This window comes from Camelus bactrianus, chromosome 22 (assembly GCF_048773025.1).
Source record: "Camelus bactrianus isolate YW-2024 breed Bactrian camel chromosome 22, ASM4877302v1, whole genome shotgun sequence".
Classification (NCBI taxonomy): domain Eukaryota; kingdom Metazoa; phylum Chordata; class Mammalia; order Artiodactyla; family Camelidae; genus Camelus; species Camelus bactrianus.
This window is the reverse complement of record NC_133560.1, coordinates 26,628,642-26,649,636: the sequence shown is the minus strand read 5'-3', so window position 1 is coordinate 26,649,636 and position 20,995 is coordinate 26,628,642. Positions and strand designations below refer to the sequence as shown.

The 20,995-nt window shown below is 54.0% G+C and overlaps 1 protein-coding gene across 2 annotated transcripts in view; it reads right to left on the bottom strand.

Annotated features, from left to right (window-relative positions):
* The window catches only part of ELAVL1 (ELAV like RNA binding protein 1), a 33,755-nt gene that overhangs the window by 1,774 nt on the left and 10,986 nt on the right, over window positions 1-20,995 (bottom strand). For both annotated transcript variants that reach the window (XM_074350881.1, XM_010966819.3), the window contains exons 3-5: window positions 11,054-11,157; window positions 7,520-7,673; window positions 2,484-2,709 (exon numbers count right to left, since the gene is read on the bottom strand). In XM_074350881.1, the coding sequence (XP_074206982.1) occupies window positions 2,484-2,709; window positions 7,520-7,673; window positions 11,054-11,157 (484 nt within the window). The remainder of the gene's footprint in view (window positions 1-2,483; window positions 2,710-7,519; window positions 7,674-11,053; window positions 11,158-20,995) is intronic.

Sequence of the window (20,995 nt, the reverse complement as noted above, 5' to 3'; positions counted from 1 at the left end):
TGTGGGGAGGTCCCACTGAGTCACACTTGTACATCCCACATTTTAAGTGATGGAAGCTTCTCCGGGTCCTCCTAGGTGCTGTTACACCCTCAGCTCTCCTTGGAGGAAACTCTTCCCTCATACTCTATGTCGGTGTGTAGGGGAGGGGCCGAATTTTTTTCTTTTCTTTCCCTGAATTTTGTACACAGCCCTTGTCATGACCCTCTCCGAGGGTTCACAGCCCAGCAGTGTCTGGATACAGCACACTCCTGTGAAGGGCACAGGGCACAGGGAGTTCCTTCCCACAGCTCTGGACAGCCTTAATATCCCTGGAGGCTCAGGGCCAAACCGATGGCTGGGAACGGCAAGTTCATCAAGCTTTACCAAAAACGCAGGGCCCTTTCCAAAGCGACACTTTTAGTTATGTCAAAAATAAGCCTTCTACAAACGGTAGCCATTGCAGTAAGGATGAAGGGGAATGATGAAATGTTATTGAAGCCACGTGGCCCTCTAGGTATTTCACAAATTAAAGAGGAATGGTCACAGGGTCAATTTAAGAATACTTGAGCACGATACAGCACCTCTGAAGCCACACGATATAATGGGAGAAGTATTACCTACTCCAAAATAAAATCTGGCTTTGGGCTGTGGGTGTGATCCGGGGGTAAGTGGGGTGCCTTCAAGTGCCACTGCACAGATTCACTCTCTAGACAAACATGAGAGAGGAGGGACCAGCCCCCGAAGTGCTACCCACTAAGCCAACGGTTTTTGTCAATGCAGGGACAGAGGAATCAAGACACATTACCAGCCATGATTTTGAATTTGTGAGAATAATTTTAAACAGCCCACACCCGATGACTGAATTGATTGAGCAACTCAGGTGGCCCGTTAGTGGTGAGACCACAGGATCACTGAAATGGGGGTGGGAAAAGGGACCCAAGTATCTGTATGAGCTGGTTTTCAGTGAGAACTGGAGTCTGATTTTTAAAAGGACCTCATTTCCTCCAAGTTTTGTACCATCTGGACCCAAGTTATCATGAACCAAATCTTTACGTACATGTTATACTGAGAATAGCCTGAGGTGACCTTTTACTGTCTCTTACTGACACGATTCTCACTCGTATCCATTACTGTGAGTTTTCTCCTGCTTGCTGGAGCTGATTTCTTTCGTTTCCGCCATCATGAAACCCACCCCCTACTCTTTACTCCAATGGTACAAAAGGAGAACTGACCCTTCCTTAATTTGGGGGCTTCTCTCGATGTGATAAGAACTTACTGCAAACTCTCCTCTTCTGGGTCTTTCTTACCCCTGTCCATATCTTAGTCTGCCTTCTGGTGGCGAGTCTTCCCTCCCGCCCCTTCCTTCCTCCCATCGCTGGGGGTCACGCTCCTCTCTTGCCCCTCTGGGCTCCATCTTTTCTTCTCCAACCTTGGTTTCCCAGAGGGGACTGGAGAACTCACTGGACTTGGCCGTCCACACATCCCCCACGATTAGCAGTGATGCCGACTGTGCTACCTGACTTTCAAAACTGAATTTAGCTCACTTCTATCCAAAAATGCTTCCTCTGCCTTTGTCTTTAAACCAGAAAAGCCAGCTGTGGAACACAAGCCAAGCTGAGAACTCTGAATTACTGGACTATGAAAACGAGACCTTGAAAAACGGCATCTGTGGAAATGAGCAGGGTTTTACCCAAGCTCACTGCTTTAAAAAAGATGGGAAATCTGAAAATCACAGAGAAAAGTCCTCAGTGCACCCGAGATGAGCCCTCATGACACTTCTTGAGGTTCTGACAGAAACAAAACAGAATGGCTCCTAAACTGGGATCTCAGCTATCCATGAGGTGAGAACATACCTGAGTTTAGAGCTCAAGTTACTGGCTCTAATCACCTCTGTTCTATGAGATCCTGGCTACTAGAATCATTTTCAGTATGGAAAGACTAAGGGAGGCGAGGAAATGGTTCACCTCTAGGACAGGGCTTTTAAACCGAAGGCATGTAATATGATAGTCAGACACCAAATGACTCATGGGGTAGATGGAGAAGAAAGGTTTGCCTTGGGGCTGCTGATCAAAAGTCTAAAACCTGTGGAAGACTCAGGAAGAACGGCTCTCGCATTAAGCACACCTAAGGCTGCATCTTTCCTCTCCCAGACTTCGGAGGATCTTTTCAACTCACGGGTCCACCCACCTGCCACTAGAAACTGCACGCTGGAGCGCTGCACACTCACTCTGCCAGGAGCTGGTTGGATCTGCACCATCTTTTCAAATTCCAATTAAAGACAAAGGGGATTGGGAAGCAACAGCCTTCATACAGATACCTTTTTGATGGAGGTGGGGGGCATGGAGACATGAAATGCAACTTTCTGATGTGAGCATCCCTGTGTGCCCAGCAGTTTCCATTGCACGTGGTCACCCAGCCAGCAGGGCCACGCACAACTGGAAGGGGCACCTTGAGCCGTGGTGGGAAGAGGCTGCGTAGGTGAGAGCGCTGCCCTCTTGACCCACCTGAATCTCTGCGCCTGGTGGTGCACGGGGCCTCCGAACCGTCTAGCCGGTGAGTGGTACAGCTGGGAGAGCAGCGCCACGTTTTTGTTCTGGTTGGGATTGGCTGCGAACTTCACTGTAATGGGCTCGGAGGAACCTGGGGGTTTATGACCATTGAAACTGGTAATTGCCTCTTCTGCTTCCGACCGTTTGTCAAACCGGATAAACGCAACCCCTCTGGACAAACCTTTTTAACAAACCAACAAAGATGGAGTTAGGGGGAAAACAATGTAAGGATTTTTAAAACTGAAAAGCAAAAGTCAAGTCAGTCAGTCAACTGTGGTTCAAACTGGATGCTTGGTTAATGAGATAAACAAAAATTAAACCTAAATAATGGAAACATGAACAAATTAAAAAAAACAATGACTAGTAAAAGCTTAAGGTTTCAGACTTTCTTCTGAGTTGAAGCAACAACTCCACAGTCTTCGTGCCAAAGGTATTTTGGTGACGGACGTTCCAGACACCCAAACCTCCTTCTTAAAGGAAGCTACGTTACAGGAGATTAAACGCCACCACTACTCTGACACCAGGGGCCACCACAGTGTGGTGCACAGTGTGCTGAGGAGTGGGCGGGCAACGCGGAATTCTCTCTGGGCCAGGAGACACTCCCTCCCACGGCCAGCCCGGCCATTGGCCTCGCACCCCAGCCAGGCCTTCCCAGCCTGTTGCCTTCCCAGCCGGCCTGACCACACGCCTGCTTGCTCAGTGCCCGGCTCAGCCTCCTTCATCCAGGAAGGGCGTGGAGTTCTAGTAAGCAAGCCTCACCCTGAAGGCTCTGGGTGGCCACCACCAACTCACTGACCTGTTGGATATCCCACTGTGAGGTCCTGGGCCCTCCTGTGGACCCCAAATCGCCCTCAGAATCTACTAAGGTCACTGGCTCTTTTCCCAGAAGACTCCCCAGGCACACACAACGGAGCTGACACCCACCCACAGACTCCCCAGCAGCATAAGGGTCCCTGCCTGGGGCCCACTCCGTACCTGCATAGGAAGGGCCAGGGCTCCCCATCACGGGCGCCAGCTGCCTCAGGAGGGCACCTTCTCTTACTGCTTGGACTGAGCCACCTGAAGGCAAGCCCTGGATCTCGCTGTAACCCCATCCCTTGACAGAGCTAGAATATGCCCAGGACCAAGCTGCCTGAGTCCAAGGCCCAGTGCTGAAAGCAGGGTTGGGTCAGCCCGGCACGAGTGCGAGACCTGAGCAAAACAGGTGGGAGGGGGCTCAGCCACCCTCTGCCCTCTGTCCCTGATCTGTCCACATTCTGAGCCTGGGAGGAATGATGGGGGCCTTCGTCCCTTGAAAAAGTCGAGGAATGGGGTGGGGTGGGGGTGAAGGAACACCTAGGGAGAAGAAATAGGGGTCAAGTGTGAATATCGAGGTGTAGCAGAGAGGTGACAGCTGACAGCCAGTGTTGGGGTGATGTGACTGGGCTGGAGGCCCGGTCAGGGAGGCTGCAGCAGATGGCCCGACCCTGGACACTCTTCCTCCACTGCCAGTCACAGGCTATCCTAAGTCGCACTTTCTTCTCTAGATAAAGGCTTTCAGCACATGGTGAATGACAGTCATCAGAGCAGAACATCCAGGGCCTTGGGCCACTAGCAGTGTGAGCAGGCGGAACATCCCCCAGTCAGCTCCCAGGCCCCAACACCTTGCTTCGCCATTTCCCACAGGTCCCACCAACTGTCCCCAGGGTGGGCACAGGGTTAGGGTCCCCCAGCTGGCCCCCAGGCCTCAGAGGGACATGGAGAGACGTGGGCACACTGGGTGCAGAGATAAGTGTCACTACAAGGCACGGTCCACCCCCTCTGGGCCTAGAATCCCACACTCTGTCCTGACTTGGACGCAACACTATGGGCCCCATTTGAACAGGCAGATAGCAGGCAGGGGCCCCTGGGCCAGGGCTCTTCCTTTACAACTGTGACATACTGCGGACACCCCAGCTGAGTCCTAAAGGCACAACCCCCAGCTCTCCAACTGGGAAACGCCCCCAGCACAGCACCCTGGGAGGCCCCACAGTGGCTTCCAGTGGCCTCAAGGCTGCCCCCACACTGGCTCCATGACTGTTTAAACATGAACTTTAAATTGACACAGCGAGAGACACATTAGTGAGATCACACCCAGCAATTCACATGTGTGCCAGGAAAATTCTAGAGCCGAGCTCATTTTAAAATTTCAGTTCAGAAGGGACACCTGAAAACACGAACTCAGCATACACAGTTTTTATTTACTCTTAAACGGCATGAACGATGGCTTAGACAGATGAGAACCTGAATGAAATCTAACTGCAGGCAGGCATCTGGGAGCTGCCTGCAGGACACAGTTCTACTCTATCTATAAAGACCTTGTGATCAAGCAGAAAGAGAGAGTGTGTGCAAACGTGGTTTCCCTGTTTGGTTCAATAAAATGACTATCAGAGGAAAATTGCCCAAGTGAAACGGAGAAAACCTGAATAAGAGAAAGAGTGTTATTTACAGTGAGGGGATATAAACTCACTCAATGATTTGATGAATGTATACTTTTTGAAGATGGCTCTGTGGGGATTTTTTCCTTTAGTGTTTTTAGAATTAAGAGCAGAGACCAATAAATGGCACAATCTCCAGATGAAAAAACCATGAAGTTCACAATTAAAATGTATAAAGAAACAAAGAAATTAAAAAAAATAAAAGTTTGGCCAGCTCAGAAGGTTAAGGTTTTTTACGTGCTTCCCCACTTCTCTAACCCTAGAAAGCAGGGCATATGAAGGCAAACCTGACACGCAAACTTGCTTGCCACGCCACTCTCTGCCCCGGCCGCCCAGGTTGCATGGGGTCCCAGCAACGAGCACCCTCTGCCCCAGCAGAGGAGCCCTGGGCAGGTGGTCCTCTGGAGCAGAGGGAGGGAAGGGAGGCTCACAGTCCCAGGGGCTCACCATCCTACTCCAGTTCCTGGGCTAGGGGAGGGCTGTGAAGAGGAGGGAACCCCTGGGACCCCCTCATAGCTTCTCCTTTTGTCCTCTTGCAAAGATCCTAAAGACAGAGAGACATGGGAGGCGGTGGGGGGGCTGTCCAACTGCTGAAGTGGCAGACACTGGCGGGGAGGCCTGAGGGCACAACCCTGAGTTCAAGGCCAAGACCAAGAGGAAACCCTGAGGTGCCTCCAAACTCTAGGAGACACCAGCCCTGCAGAGGGAAAGGGGGCAAAATCCCCAGCAAATGGGCTGTCCGTTTGGAAGCTGTCTGGAGTGACCTCCCTCGGCATGGTGGGGATGAAAGCCTGGGGTGTGGTCTCGAGCTGGGTGGCCTCCAATGAGAGAGAGTCGGGCCCTGCTCAGCAGTGCTGGGCTGGACAGATGAGCAGAGGCACGGCTGTCCACATGGGATCAGGAAAAGCAGGGCTGAGGATACGGAACATGGGCCCTGCTCTGGGTCCCGGGCAGCGCCCCCAGACGCTCCTATGCTGGTGGGGCTGGGAAGAAATACACATGCTGACCAGCCAACTGCATGACTCTCTCAACAAACACTTGAAGGTAAGTAAAGGGGACTTCAGGGGCCACAGGAAGGCCTTCTGGAGCAGAGACGGGGTTATATCAAGTATACAGCATCTGGGCCTCACACCCACCCCCTGCCCCAGAGCCAAGGGGCAGAATGAAGGAGGTCGGATGGGTGGAGTCCATGTCCCCTCAGCACAGCCTGCTGTCGGAGTGGGCATCTGCACCAGGCTGTGGGGTACCCAGAGCTGCCATCAAAGGCCAGAAACTCGCACTGGGGGACCAGACTCCTCCTCAGGCCCCTGGGGGCTTTGGGCTGTCCACTCCTCTCCAGGCTGGGCCCCTGTCCAGGACTGCAACCTGGCCGGCAGGCGGGGCCTGCACACCCCAAGCTGAGCTTCCACAGCTGGGGCGGGAGAGGGGAGAGCGAGTGACAAGACCGCCGGCCCCAAAGCACACAGCTCAGGGCAGGGTGCAGGAAAATGCAGGGGAATGCGTGCACCTCCACCCCACCTGTCACGGGCCGGGAAGGCCCTGCCCGCCTGCTCTGTGTCTGCTCTGCAGTCTCCGGGAGCCGCTGGTCTCTCAGAAGGGAGGTCACCTCAGAGCTATGACTGCCTGAGGCCCACCTGCCAGTGTTTGTTTTAGTACCTCAGCCAAGTGAGTGGTGAACACGCTCTGTGCCGAAGAACATTAAAGTCAACTGCAGACAATTCCGTTGGCTCCGCTGAGCTCCAGGAGCAGCAGCCTTCCTTTCTAGTCTGTCAGCACATCCCTACTCCTGCTGAGAGCAGAGCTGAGTGGCCCACAAGCAGGGCGGTCCCAGCTCACTGCTCCCCGCACGGAGCCAGGCCCTACGCCAGCAGGGCAGGTGGACGAACGGCGACAGTGGAGCCCAGCCACTGCTCACCCGCTGGGGTTGCTCTCAGGAAGGTGGGTGTGGGGCTCAGCGGTGCCTGACTGCTTCACGTAAAGCCCAGAGCCCAAGCTGCCACGTCCTGAACTGAGATGACCCCAGAGGGCCTGGCAAAGGGGCCAGGATGGCCAGCGAGAGGAATTTGCTGCCCTGGAGCCCTCTGGGCTGTGAATGTGTTGCCCCAGGGGGGCAGCTGGGTCATGAAGACCAAGGAACGGCTCCTCAGAAACAGTCACCCTTGGAGCTCTGGGGCAGTGAAAGATGGGGACTCTGGACCTGGAGTAAAGACTGTCTTACGCCACACACCACCGTTGGCAGTAAGAATGGCCACTCGGTAGACCCAGCCGGGCCACGTGGCTACCTGCGAGAAGGGCCAGAATCTCTCAGTGTTTTCACCATAAAAGGTTGGCCTCACATTCTCTGTCAAGAGCTACTTTTATGTCATTTTACCTGCCCAGCCGCATAAAACAAAAGCCAGCATCCTCAGACTGATTCTGTCCTCACTGGAGGAATCACTCACGGCATTTACCGTCAAACAGCGACCTGTCTTCCCTGGGAGCCCTGGCCCCCGGCCCGGAGGACAGCCTCCCGGCGTCCAGGGCTGCCCGCCGTACCTGTGGTCTGATCCACGAGGACCCGGGAGTTGATGATGCGCCCGAACCGAGAGAACATGTCCTCCACGTCCTTCTGGGTCATGGTCCTCGGGAGCCCGCTGATGTACAAGTTGGCATCTTTGATGACCTCTGAGCTCGGGCGGGCATACGACACCTTGAAAACAAAACCGCTGGCTGGGGTTAGGGCAGGTGTGTGGCCAAAGCATCGAGGGAGGGTGTTACGTTTTCAAGTGAGAAGTCAACCCTCTGGTAGGAGGTCACGTGAGCACTCATCACTGGTGGCAGCCCGTGCTGGCAGCTCCTCTTGGGCACCCTGATGAGGCAGACGTTACCCCTGTTCCATAGTCGAGAGACTCAGGGCCCAAAGCTGGTCGGCAGCAGGGCAGACCCAACCCAGGCTGCTTGTTCCACCCCCTCAACGGCCTTAGGCCTCTCTGGACAACGAGCAGGGCTGAGAACACGACCTGGTCCTTTCTGTGAGGAGCCCAGGGCAAGGCAGTGAGTGCTGGGTTTTGCTGGGACTGTGACACCCAACTGCCAGCAGGCAAGCTTGCCAGCAGGGAGCCCAGACAGGGCCCGAGGCCTGGGGGAGCCCACACAAGCCCACACGTGTTTTTTGGCTTTATGCTTTGCAAAACTGAAGGAAAGCTAAAAGGAACTTCTGCAGTGGCTTAGGGAGAATGGTGTGTGTGTTGGGGCCAATGGCAAGGAAAGATCTTTGGTGCTTTCCCAGGTTGGGGTGACAGCTGTGTGGATCCTGCAGGCCCAGAAGCGATGGAGCCAAGGCCAGGCCCCTGCTAGGAGGGAGCAGCTAGGACAAAGCCCTTCTGCCCGCAAAGGGGCAGCCTGGGGGACAGAACTCAATCACACCCAAGGCAGTCAGAGCCGAGTCAGGAGGCTGCAGACAGAGGAGGAGGAGGCAGAGAACCACGTGCTCTGGAAGGGTGGGGCTCAGACCTGTGCAGAATGTTCTCTCAGGGTCACAAAACCGATGCAGCAAGGAGCCTGATACCACAACACAGGAGTGAACATGACCTCTCACGTGCCACCGGGAGGCACAAGGGCACAGACAACAGGAGTGTCCTCACAGCGCTCAGGCCTCCAGGAAGGGCAGGTATAGTTCTACACACCCAGAACACACACACACACACACGCACGCGCACGCCCCTTCACGCGTGTGCTTGCGGACTCCCAAACATTGGATGAGCACCTATGACATTCCAGAAAAGGAGACGACAGACATCGCCTTTGCCTGTGAAGCAGACAGCAGTGCCACGGAAAGATGGCAAATGACAGGAGAAACTGGTGGTGTAGTCACAGCCCAGCTCCACCTGAAGAGGAGGCGGGGACCACGGAGGTGAGCTCAAAGGTGAGTGGAACAGAAAGTGACGCTGATCAGGAGGACACGCCAGGGCACTGGGTCCTGTCAGGAGCTAGTGGCTTCCAAGAGGCAGTACAGTACAAGCTGACAGTCCCTGGAAGCTTCCCTGAGGTGCATCCAGGCCTGAGGCACCTTGGTGAGGCCTGTGGTGCAGGCACTTTGGGGCCACTTAATGATGTGTTTGAGGCCTGGGCCAGATGCAGCACTGTCCCCGGAGAAAGAGGCCACCGTGGCCCACAGGGCCTCTGTGATCAGGGTGGCCTGGCCATGCTCCTGGCTTCCAGAGCAGGTCAGCTTTCCCACTGCCACCTGGACCCACATTGACCAGATCCACAGAACACCCTCCTCAAACTGCTGCTCTCCAACTGTTTGTCAGGCATCATATTTTAGGCAGCATGGCTGAGGCTGTTCTGTGCTTTCTCCAGACCATTCTGTCTGGCCACTGGCAGATCTGTTGGGAATAGGTTGCATTTGGGGTCTGCCCTCAGCTTTTGGTGAAGGACACTGTGGAAAAGAACATTTCCAAACCGGTGCCAGGGAAGCAGCGGGAAGGCCGCCACTGACGTGTTCAAGACTGTCCCTTGATAAAGAGGAAATGCTTTCAGAGCCAAATACACTTCAATTCCTTTCAACACAGGTGTCTTCAAGGACCTCGATACCAACTAGAGCTTTCCTTTTCTCTTTAGCCATTGTCAAGTTGAGGATCAAGTCGGAATTGAAGACTTCCCTGCGGAACCCCACATGCAACAGGTGTGCAACAAGGCAGCGGGCGTGCCTTGGAGTCCAGCTCCAAGACCTCATTTGGAAATAGGATGCAGTTAGGGAAAATGAGGCCGAAGCGCAGAAAGATGGCCCCAAATCAATGACTCATGTCCTTATAAAAAGGGGAAATGTGGACACAGACACGTCCTCAGGGAGAACCCCGTGTGAAGACAAAGGCAGACTTGGGTGATGTTCCCGCAGGCCAACGACCACTAAAGGTTCAGTGACCCCCAGCTCGGGGAGGCCTGGACGGCCACAGCCCTCGGGAGGTGCTCCACCTGCCAAGCCCCAGACCTCGGGCTTCCAGCCCGTGAGGGTCTCGCAGACACAAAGGCTCAAGAGGACAAGCTCATTCCAAGTCGCTTCAGGTCGAGGGAGACTGGCCACACCGGCGGGCGCGGGGCGGCAGACACAGCTCTGGGGGACGGCTGCAGGAAGGTGGGTCAGGGTCTGGCCTGGGGTGGGGGAGGAGGCGTGTCCTACAGGAGGGCTTGGAAAGGAGCCAAGGTCTGGAAAACCCAAGGCAGGCCCAGGGTAGGCGGAGCCTGAAGACACATGTGGTAGCAAGGAGGTGGGGCTGCAGGCTGGGGAAGGAGGGAGAGGTCAGCGGTGGCAGGCTGAGAGGTGAGGGGAGGTTGGGGAAGCTGTCCTGAGACATGGAGGACACACCAACTCATCCCAGAGGCTACCACAGACACCAAGGACACTGGTGCCGATCTGCCTAAGGCTCTCCCAGGTCGTGTGCATGGCTCCCTCACTCCTGCAAGTCAACATGAAGCCTCTTCGCAGAACACACTGGTGCCACCATGTGACTCCGTGACACTTACCTCTGCAACACGTGGCTTTCATATTTTTTACTGTACGTGTGCACACGCACGCACGCGCACGCGCACGCACACACACACACCCCAGCTCCACAGGGGCACAGGCTTTGTTTTGCTCACTGCTTGGCACATAGTATGCACTCAGACATTTGCCAAATGAACGCTGAATGAACTGGTGAGAGAAGGACTGCAACTGGCTGTGACAGGGCAGTGAGGCGGGAGGGACGATGGAGCCCCTCAGCCAGCAGAAGCAGGGGGGGAGGCCTGCAAAGGGGGCCGTCCCTGTGTAAGCATCCTCTGTCAGGACCCTGCTTTCACTGGTGGGGCTGAGGAGGCCAAGAGCCACAGGTGTAAGGCCTGGGATGGCACCACCCAACACACCTCTGACACACAATGCCTCAATCCTGAGCAGACAGGAGGTCCCCTGATGCCCTGAAAGCACCAGGCCTCTGAGGAGCGACGGTGCTAATGGTGTCGTGACGCTGATGGTGAGGGAAGGGGGTCCCTCACCCAGGCCAGGGCTCGGCACAGCCAGGAGCGAGTGAGATGGTGATCGCAGCTCTTTACCTTTATGGTTTTCGACTGGAGCCGCAAGCCGTTCAGCGTGTTTATTGCTCTCTCTGCATCCTTGGCAGTCACATAGTTCACAAAGCCATAGCCCAAGCTGTGCCCTGTGTGGGAAAACATGGGGACAGCATTAAACCACTGAGAGCAAGTGAGCAAGACAGGGAGGATGGACAGGACTATGTCTGACTGAGCTCACAAGTACAAGACCAAAGAGAAGAAGACCAAGAAAACACACAAGGATGCTAACGGGCATGGTCTCCGGCAAGGGGTATTAGAGATCGCAGTTACAGTCTGTATTGATGGCTTACTTGTTACACTTCCTTGGCAAACACACACATTTTCTGCAAAGAACATTACATTTATAATTTTTTTTAAAAAGGTTACTTAAAAAGAAATACTGTGTTACTAAGAGTATCCTGGGGAACCCACCACCAAAGCAACAAGGAGGATGGGTTCTACTGGTGGCGGCCGCTCTGGGGGTGCTCCGAGGGGGACTGTGTGAGGGAGAAGGAGGAGGACGGTCACAACAGTGAACAGGCGGGTGGGGAGAACCCGATGACCACCAGCTGTCAGCATCCAGGCCGGTTTCCGCCACTTCCATCCCCAGAGTGGGAAGGCCTGCTGGGCTCTGGCGCCACCCGGTGTCGGTTCCCCTTACTTTTCTGAGCCTGCAACCCAGCTGGGGGAAGAGGACAGGGAGAGGCCTGGGCCCCACCTTCACAGCACCACGCGTCCAGAGCCAGCTCCCAGGGTGCCAGCATCATCAGCTGAAGCCTGGGAGAGTGTAGCACGCAGAAACCTGAGTTCTTCCCAACAAAATCCAGGGTTACAGGCAGGGTGGCCCTACTCCTTCTTGGGGAACTGCTCAGAAGTGCAGGAGTGACCACTAAATGGACACTACAGGAGGAACATGGCCCAGAAGGGGAGGGGCTGTGGGTCTCCAGGAAGCCCAGAGAGAAGCAATGGCCAAGAGTCAGAGTTGGAAGAAGCCTTGCGCTTTCACTACAGAGCAGGAGGAGGAGGCGGCCCAGAGAAGAAAACAGCCACCAAGCCCACGTTACCTGTCCACGTGCCACGTTAATGGGCACCCACCACACACCAGCCACTGCTCTGGGGAGAGACAGAGGGGCGAGTGGGATAAAGGCCTGCCTCCCAGCTCTGCTCAGTCCCTCCAGTTGGTGGTAAAAACATGAGAAGGCCTCGAGCCACAGGCAGGCAGAGATCCTTATGGCAGCTGAGCTGGCTCAGACCCCGCACCCATGAACCCAGACCCATCTTGCCACTAACGAGACCCAGTGGAGAGCTTAACCCAGTTATGCCACTTGGAAATAAACAAACAAACAAACATACTTTATTTTTTTAATTTAAAGAAAAAATATAGAGAGAATACAGAGTTTCCATATATTCTACACCCAGTTTCCCCTATTAGTAACCTTACCCTAGGATGGTACACTTGTTACAGTTAATGAATCAGTACTGATTTATTAACTACAGTCCACACCTGATTCTGACTGCCTCAGTTTTCCCTGATGTCCTTTTTTGTCTCAGATGCCACCCAGGACCCCACGCGACATTTAGTTGTCAAGTCTCCTTAGGCTCTTCTGGGCTGCGACAGTTTCTCAGACTTTCTCCTTTTTTGATGACCTTGAGTTTTGAGAACTCATCAGGAATTTTGTAGAATCTCCCTCAATCTGGGTTTGACAGATCTTCTTCTCTGGTCAGGCTGGGGTTATAAGGAGTTTTGAGAAGGAGGACAACAGAGTGAAGTGCCTTCTGACACTGTTTCGGGGTGCATGTTGTCAACATGACTCATCACCGCTGAAGCTGGCCTTGGTCCCCTGGCCAAGGCAATCGGTTTGCCAGGGTTCTCCTCCCCCATGGGCACTGCAGCCCTTGGAAGGAAGTCACTCTGCACAGCCCATGTGTAATGAGTGCCTTGTGGAAGTGCATGCTCCCTCCTTCAGGGCAGAGTAGCTACATAAATTATCAGCAATTCTGCACAGGCCATTTTCTTTTTTAAAGAAACAAAAACAAAACCTGATCCTCCAGGCCCATATTTCTAATAAAATGCCATGGGTCTCAGAGACCCGCTTCCTGAGCCTTGGAGAGTGAGGATGTTGGGAGCAGCAGGGTGGTGGGGGTAGGGCCCATCCAGCGGGAGAATCAGACCTGCAGCTCAGAAAATGACACTGGGCTCCAGGCCGACAACTTCAGGGACCTTGCAGATAGTCCAGACTATAAAAGTCAAGTCGGAGAGCGCAGAATGTCTACGTCCCACCGAACTCCAGCCCTGCTGGGACTTTTGCTCCCCAGCACCTGCCCTCCAATCACCCTCCACCTCTCACTGTGCCCAGGCCACGGAGACTGCCCTGTCAGCCCAGATCCTCTGCACCTCTCTCTGGTCTTTTGTGTTCCTGCTCCTCCCACAAGGCCAGTCCCAACCCTGGGCCACCTGTCTCCTCTGCTACCGGGCTTCAGGTGCCCCAGGCCACGTTTCTGTGTCTTCTGCTGCAGCTGGCTCCTCTCGGCACACAAACACAGGCCCAACCCCACCTCAGTTCCTGATTCCCTACTCCCCTCCCCTTCAGGCCTCACCAAGGCCATCCAACGTGCCACCCCAGTCCCACAGAGTTTCAGGACACAGCTCCCAGAGCCCTCAGCAGCACTGGGAGCTGATGACCAGCTTGTGGCACCACCTCCTCCAGGATGTGACACCACCACCAGGTTTCCCTTCTCCCCAACTGGCCCTCTCTGGGCTCCTCATCCTGGGCCCCATTCCATCGAGATGGTCCCTCAGGCTCTACCTTTGGCCTTTGTCTCTGTCATCTACTCTTCCTGGGTGACCTCCTTGACCACTGTGTGCCCACATCTGGAACGTCACCTAAGAAGTCACACACCCTCAGACGGCCACTGCCTTCTTCCCAAGCCCTGCTCCTCCTCCAGTTTTCCTCAACGAGCCCACATATACCAACTGAGTACCTATGACATGTCGGGCCCCGTGCCAGGCTGGCCAGCGGGTTTAATGATAATCACAGAGGACAGCTCACTCCTTAACAAAACGCACCTCCCATTGGGCAAGTCTGACAACAAACCAGCAAAAAACCAACGAACAAAGCCATCACGCAGGTGCTACGAGGAGAACCTCCAGGCGGTGCGAGAGGGACTGCCAGGACAGGTCCATGGGGACAGGGCTCTCAGAAGCGCCCTCTGAGGAGGTGATATTAGAAGCAAGACTTCAGGGCGGCTGGAGGTGAGCATTCCAGACAGAATAGCAAGTGTCAAGTCTCTGAGGTGTTCCAGGAAATGAAAGGCAGCCAGCACGGCTGAATAGAACAAGCCGGAGGCACGGCCCAGATGGTGGGGTGGACAGCGGCTGCAGCGGGGCCAAGACCAGTGCAGAGACCTTGGGGAGCCCAGGAGCCAGACCAGGTGTGAGACAAGGGCCACGCGTCAGGGCAGGGGCAGCAGAAAGAGGACCCACCAAGCGGACCTGCAGGTGGGCTGATGCGGGAGGGAGCACCAGGGGGCCACTGGTCCCTAAAGTGCCAGGGAGCAGCTCCCTGCCAGCACTCCCAGACTGGGACTGGCTCTGTCCCCCAGGCTATTCCACCCTCTGTGGTGGGCACCTGCATACAGAGGGAGGGGAGTCAGGAGAGGAATGAAGGGGAGCCCCAGGTCTTCACTCACTGAATGAGGACGGAGACTAAAGTGCTTAACACAATGCTGAGGGCCCACCTCCACCCTTTCCTTCACTATAAACCAATGACTCTCAACTCTGGCCACTTGTTAGAATCACCAGGGCAGCTGCTAAAAACTATCACTGGCGAGGCCACATCCTGGACCAATGACATCAGAATGGGGGTGGGAAGGCAGGAGTGGGGACAGCTTGTAAAGCCGCCTACTGAAGTGCTGCTGGAAGTGCCTGGGGGAGCGGGGCTCCCCGTGGTTACACAGAAGAGCCCCAACCTGGCGGTCTGTGCTTGGAGCAGGTGCCTCCAGAAGGCCCTCACTTCCCAAGTTACTGTCTCTCTAACAGGGTTCACAAGCCACTCAGGGTAATCATGCAGCTTCCTGGGGCTCTCCTCAGTCCAAGACCCAGGATGTTGGGCAGGCGTGGGAACCTGCACTTCCAAGTTCCCTACAGATGATTCTCTTGCCCCTTAGAGGCAGAGAGCCTGCTGGAGTCAATGCCATGAAGGCAGGTCAGCTGCTGCCCCCGCCCCCTTCAGCCCCGAACACGGGAGCTCTGAGGTCTGATGGGGGAGTAGGGGTGCCGGGGGGCAAGCACAAGCAGGGCATGGATCCTGCACAGGCTGCTGGGGCCTGAGGAGGGCAAGGCCTGCCAGTCAGGGGTGGGGGCAACCAGAGCCCGGGACTGGAGGTGTGATGGAGAGGGGAGGGTGGGAGATGAGGAAAAGGAGGCCGAGGGAGAAGGGACAGGGATGAAGGATGAATAAGCCCCAGGCCTGAGGTCTAGGGATGTCCCAGGCCAGCGCCCCTCACTGCAGGAAGGGCGGTGCTTCTCAGCTCTGGGTCTAACTTGCCCAGGCACCAGCACTGCCCCCTCTCCAGGGAGGTTCCAACACCCCAGACTGGCTGATTCAGTGGGGCCGGGTGGGGCCTGAGACCTGCGTTTCTCCCGGTCCCCTGGTGCTGCTGCTGGCCAGGGAGCCGCCAGCCCGGGGAAATGAGGATGTCTCTGCAGCAAGTGCTCTGTATGCCCCGCTGGATGACCCCTGGGCCAGTGCTCCTGCATTCATTCCCAAATGTCTCTCTCTCTCTCTTTAGATGGGGTCAAGACTAACAGATAACTCCATGGCATTTTGCCTTGCTTTCCCACACCAGGGCAGCCAGATATAAGGCTTTAATCCCTTAGTGTTCTTCACCTGACCTGGGATGCACAGCTGAGGAGGGTGGCCCCAGCCCGTGGACGAGGCCCTCCTCTACACCGTGAGGGGTTGGCACACTCGAGCGCCTTCTCTTAAGGTCCACAAGGCTAAAGGAAAGATGTTACTGGAGGAGAGACTGGATCTTGGGGGAATGAGTGAATTAATTAGGCAATAAGGAAGAAACAGCAAACGTCTCCAAAGGAAAGAAGATGGGCAAAGGATAAGAAGGGTATTTTATAAAAGAAGGGCACAAACAGCCAGCAATTACGGGAAAACAGATGAACTTTACTAGAAATGCACACTGCCGTCACAATCAGATGTTATTTTTCACTTTTGCCAAGAACAAGAAGAGGTGAGAAACCCTGCCTGGCCTAGGGGATGGATGGCAGGGCCGAGCAGAAGGGCGTGTGAACCAAAGACCCCCTGGAGGGCCAGCTGACAATACAGCTCAAGAGCTTTTAGAAGGTACACGCTCTCCCATCTGCTAGTTCACTTCCAAGAAGAATTCCCATGAAATAACCCGTGAGCAAAGACTGGTGCCAGGATATTTATCTCAGTGGGGCTGGTAACTAGGGAAAAACAGTTATGACCTGTTGTAAGCTCAGAACTGCATGCAACAGAATACTATGTAGACACTGTGACCACGAGCTAGCTATGTTTGGGGACAGGGAAAAATGTTTACAGATGCAGGAAGAAAAGTTTCCCACACAGCTTCGGTAGCACAAGCCCATTTTTATAAAAGCACACAACAGCTTGAGAACATGAATATGTAAAGAGTCTGGAAGGACATGAACCAAAAAGCTAACAGGGGTGGGATTATCGGTAATTTAAACTTTTCTTCCTGCTTGTCTCATGTTAAAATTTAAAAGAAAAAAAAATTTTCGGGGGGTAATTAAGTTTGTTTGTTTGTTTCTTAATGGAGAGGTACTGGGGATTGAACCTAGGACCTCGGGCATGCTAAGCACGCGCTCCAGCACTAAGCTATACTCTGCCCTCTCGTGTTAAATTTTTATCTATAAAGAACAAAAGTGATTCACATTAAGAAGAAAAAGTGGTCAGGCTGGGTAGGTGTGGAAGGGCATTCCAGCAGAGGGAACGGTACTGATGAGATCACAAGAGCACGAGAGCAGGCTGTGTCTGCAAAATGACAAGAGCTCAGTCCAGCCCGAGAGGGTGACTGTGGGGTGCAATGGCTGGGGATGAAAGGGACAGAGTCCCAAGGAGACTTGGGAGCTGCAGGCTAGGGTATGGGCTTTGTCCTGACCAGAGATGCAAGGCAATGAGACAGAAGCTGAGCAAGCAGGCCGGGGGCTGGGGACCAAGTGGCCAGCATGACCTAGTCCAGGAGGGTGGAGGCTGGCTCACGGCCCCTCGTGGGCCATATGGCATCTGCAGAGGGATTAGACACCAGGACAGAGAGCAGGGCAGGGCTGCACAGTAAGGCTAGGTAGTGACTGTGGATGAACAGGCAGCAAGAAACCCATGTCTCCAACACTGGGGCCTGGCTGACCAGGAATACTGAGCCTTGGGGCCAGCACACAGAACATTCCCCGTATCCCAGGCACCACCCCGTCCCCACTTCCTCTTATCACCAATGCCAGGCCTATGGTCAGCACTCATTAAACATTTGCTGAATGAATGAATGAATGAATGTCCGAGCTGATCTGCATTCTCCTCTAACTCCTACATCCATTCATTCATTCATTCATTCAACAAACACTGATTATGGCTACATCTGGGGATACAACAGGGTCCCTGCCTCTGGGAACCATATGGACCTACTAGACCAGAAAGTTGTAATTTCAGTGCAGTGTGGAAACCCATGCTGCAGGTCTGCCCAATGACTATAGGAACCCTGGAGAGGAGCATCTAATACTGACTAGATCAGGCCAGAAAAGATATCCTAAAGCAAACAGGGCACAGGAACTGAAGAGATTTAAAGCAGGGGAGTGACAGGGTGCATTCAGTGTTACAGAGATTCCTAACTCTTCCTTAAAAGAATCAGGAGAATGGTCTGCAGGGAGCACGGGTGGCCAATTAAATGCCTAAAGCAATAGGACAGGAGAAGACAATGAGACTTGGTCTAGGATGGAGGCAGGAGAGACAGAGGAAAAGGGATGGAAGCATCCAGAAGGGCGAGTGCCAGGGACACAGGTCAAAGGTCATGCTTAGATTTCTGACTGGAGCCACTGAGTGGACGGAGGAGCGCCATCTGCTAAGACAGGGACCCTGGCAAACAAGCAGTTGGCTTGTGGGAGAGTCAAGGTCAGTCTGGAAAACACTGAGAAGCTGAGGGGTCTGGAGCTCAGGAGGACTTTCTGGTTGAAAGAGAGGTGGCAAGCTGAAGGTAAAGCTAAGCTGCGGGGGCGCATCTGTGTACCCCAGTGTTGGCTTAGGAAGAGGAGGCTCAGGAACAACCCGAGGACTGCCTACGTTAATGGCTGGGAGGGAGCTGCAAGAGAGGCAGAGGGAGGCCTCCGAGGTAGGAGAAAGCCAGGGTGGGGGGGGCTCACGGAAGCCAAGGGAAGAGGAAGCTCCCAAAAAGAAGAGGAGACGGCTCTGTGAACAGGAGGGAGGAGGACATCAGCAGAACAGGGCCGCTCACTCAGGGGCGGTTCTGTCCCCAGGGGACACTTGGAAATGTAGGGGGGCATTTTTTTGGTTTTCTTAACTCAGAAGGTGCCACTGGCACTGGCAACGTAGAGGATGGCCCCCCCCCACAGAAATTACCCAGTCCCAAACATCGACCGTGCTCAAGTGGAGAATCCCTGAGCTGGAGTGAGTCCAGAAACCTAGCAAGGACTTTTTTCAAAGAAAGCAGAGACTACAGCATGATTGAATGCAGGCGGGTGATCCTGGAAAGGCTCAGAAAAGTGGGTACATGCATAACTTGAGGTTCCTGGGCTGCTGAGAAGGGAAGGGATCCGGGAGAGAGGTGGAGATGGCTGTCACGTTCACTGAAGTAGGAAGCAATCATCACCTGAGAGGAAAGGGGCCTGAGCGGAGAAAATGCACTGAACTGGCTGCTGTGCACGGGATGCCCGTGGTACAAGCTGAGGTCGGCTGGGGGTTTGACTGGACCGGGTGCCCCTCTGCCGGGATGCGAGACTCTCTCTGGGGTGGGCAGCCTGAGCCAGGCCGAGAGAAGGTCATCAGATGAACATAACCATGCATGTCTAGGGTCTCACTGGAACGGTGTCATAAGGGACAAAGGGGAGTGAGCTGTGAGGCCACAGCCCTGGGACCAGCTTCGAAGCAGTTTTCACACACCAAGTAGCAGGAGAAAAGTGAATGCAGTAGGTTTTTCATAAAGTTAAATTCATTCAATTTAAAGAACTGGGTGGGAGGGTATAGCTCAGTGGTAGAGTGTGTGCCTAGCATGTATGATGTCCTGGGTTCAATCCTCAGTACAGCCATTTAAAAAAAATTTTTTAAATAAAAAAAAATTTAAAGAACTGCTAGCAAGATGCAGAGCTGAAATGCCAGCCCGGGCCCCCTATCCTACAACTCCTGGTGCACTCCACTCATCTTGCCCAAAAAGCAGGAAAAAAGTTTGTATCTGAACTGAGATAAATTCCAAATTACACTTTTACTGCTTTCACTGGTTCTCAAACCAGTTCTCTCCGGGCAGATCACACCAAAGCTAAGTGTTCCTATGAACACAGCTCACATTACTCTGAAAACCACAAACCAAGAGACAAGGAAGTCAGGTACTATGAGAATGCCGGCGAGCACCTGCAGCACTCAGGAATGCCAACGGGGTCGAGTGTTCCCTTCCCCAGAACACAAAAAGAGAAAGGCAGGACTTCTTTGCAGCACAGGAGAATCTCTAAGCCCCTCTGAACAAGGACTCTCTTATTCAGGATGTCCTCCTGGAACTGGAGAGACAGTGCCTTCTAGAACATTCTAATGCTGTTCAATTTTGTGTATTACGTTAAGTTCCCATTTTGAAGACATTTATTAAATCGCAGGCTCTCAGAATGGGAAGGGTCCTTAAAGGACTTTTCAGTTCAAAGCCCCCTCTGATAAACTAATTCCCTGCACAGTGGTCGGCCAGCCTCTACAAAAGTCATCCTGGGGACAGGCATCTTCCATCACTGGCAAATGCTGAGGGTTCAATGCAGCAGGACAATGGGTACATGGGGTTCAACATACTCCTCTACTTTCACGTAAATGTGAACATAATATTATTGTATTTCCATAATAAATACAGCTTTTCATTTTGAAATTATTTCTCAGTGCAGGAATTACAGTCCCACAACCCAAGGTGGCAGTCAGAGCCACCCAGGAGGACTGCTCGTTCCTCAGCAGAGCTGGGCAGAGAGGGAGAGGAGGGAGAGGGCTCCCTAAAATGTTCTTCCTTGGGAAGAAAAGAAAGGAAGAAGCGCTTCACAGCACCCGGTCTTGCCATGTTTTTCTCCAGGGTTCTTGAAACCATGCTCTCAGAACAGAGCCCCATCTATAGAGGGAGCCTTATCAGGTACCAGGCCTTCTGCAAACCCTTATGAGGCAAGCAGCATCAGGATGTAGGAGCCACCACGCCCACCTTACAGATGGGGGCACTGAGGCTTAGAGGTTTATGGTCACACTGTGAGGGTGCGAGAGAGTGGGGCTTTGAATCGGCCGGCCAACCCCACAGCCCGCCTGTGATCCACTGCCCTGATCCAGCCCCCAAGAGTTCAAGCTCAGTGTGTTTCAGATGTTCAAGTTAATAGTGTGACAGGGTGGCCCAAACCTAACAAAGGGCTGCCCACAAGGGACTCAGTGTTCTGCCTCGGGCCTGGCCTTGTATGCGGGCCTGGGGAGGGAGGATGGGCCTGCCTGGGCCTGCCCTGGGCAGGGCGCTGGCCAGAGTCCCTTCCACACATGGGACCACACCAGGCCAGGGTGCCATTCTTTGGTCCCTTCCAGCTGTCAGAATGGTCCCTGTTTCTCATGTCCCCACATTTCCCCTCCTCTCACCGTCTCAATTTTTACTCACTCTCTTATGATGGGTTTTCCCTCTTTTGGGAATCTATGTCTGGTCTGACACCAGGGCAGTGGCAAAACAGAG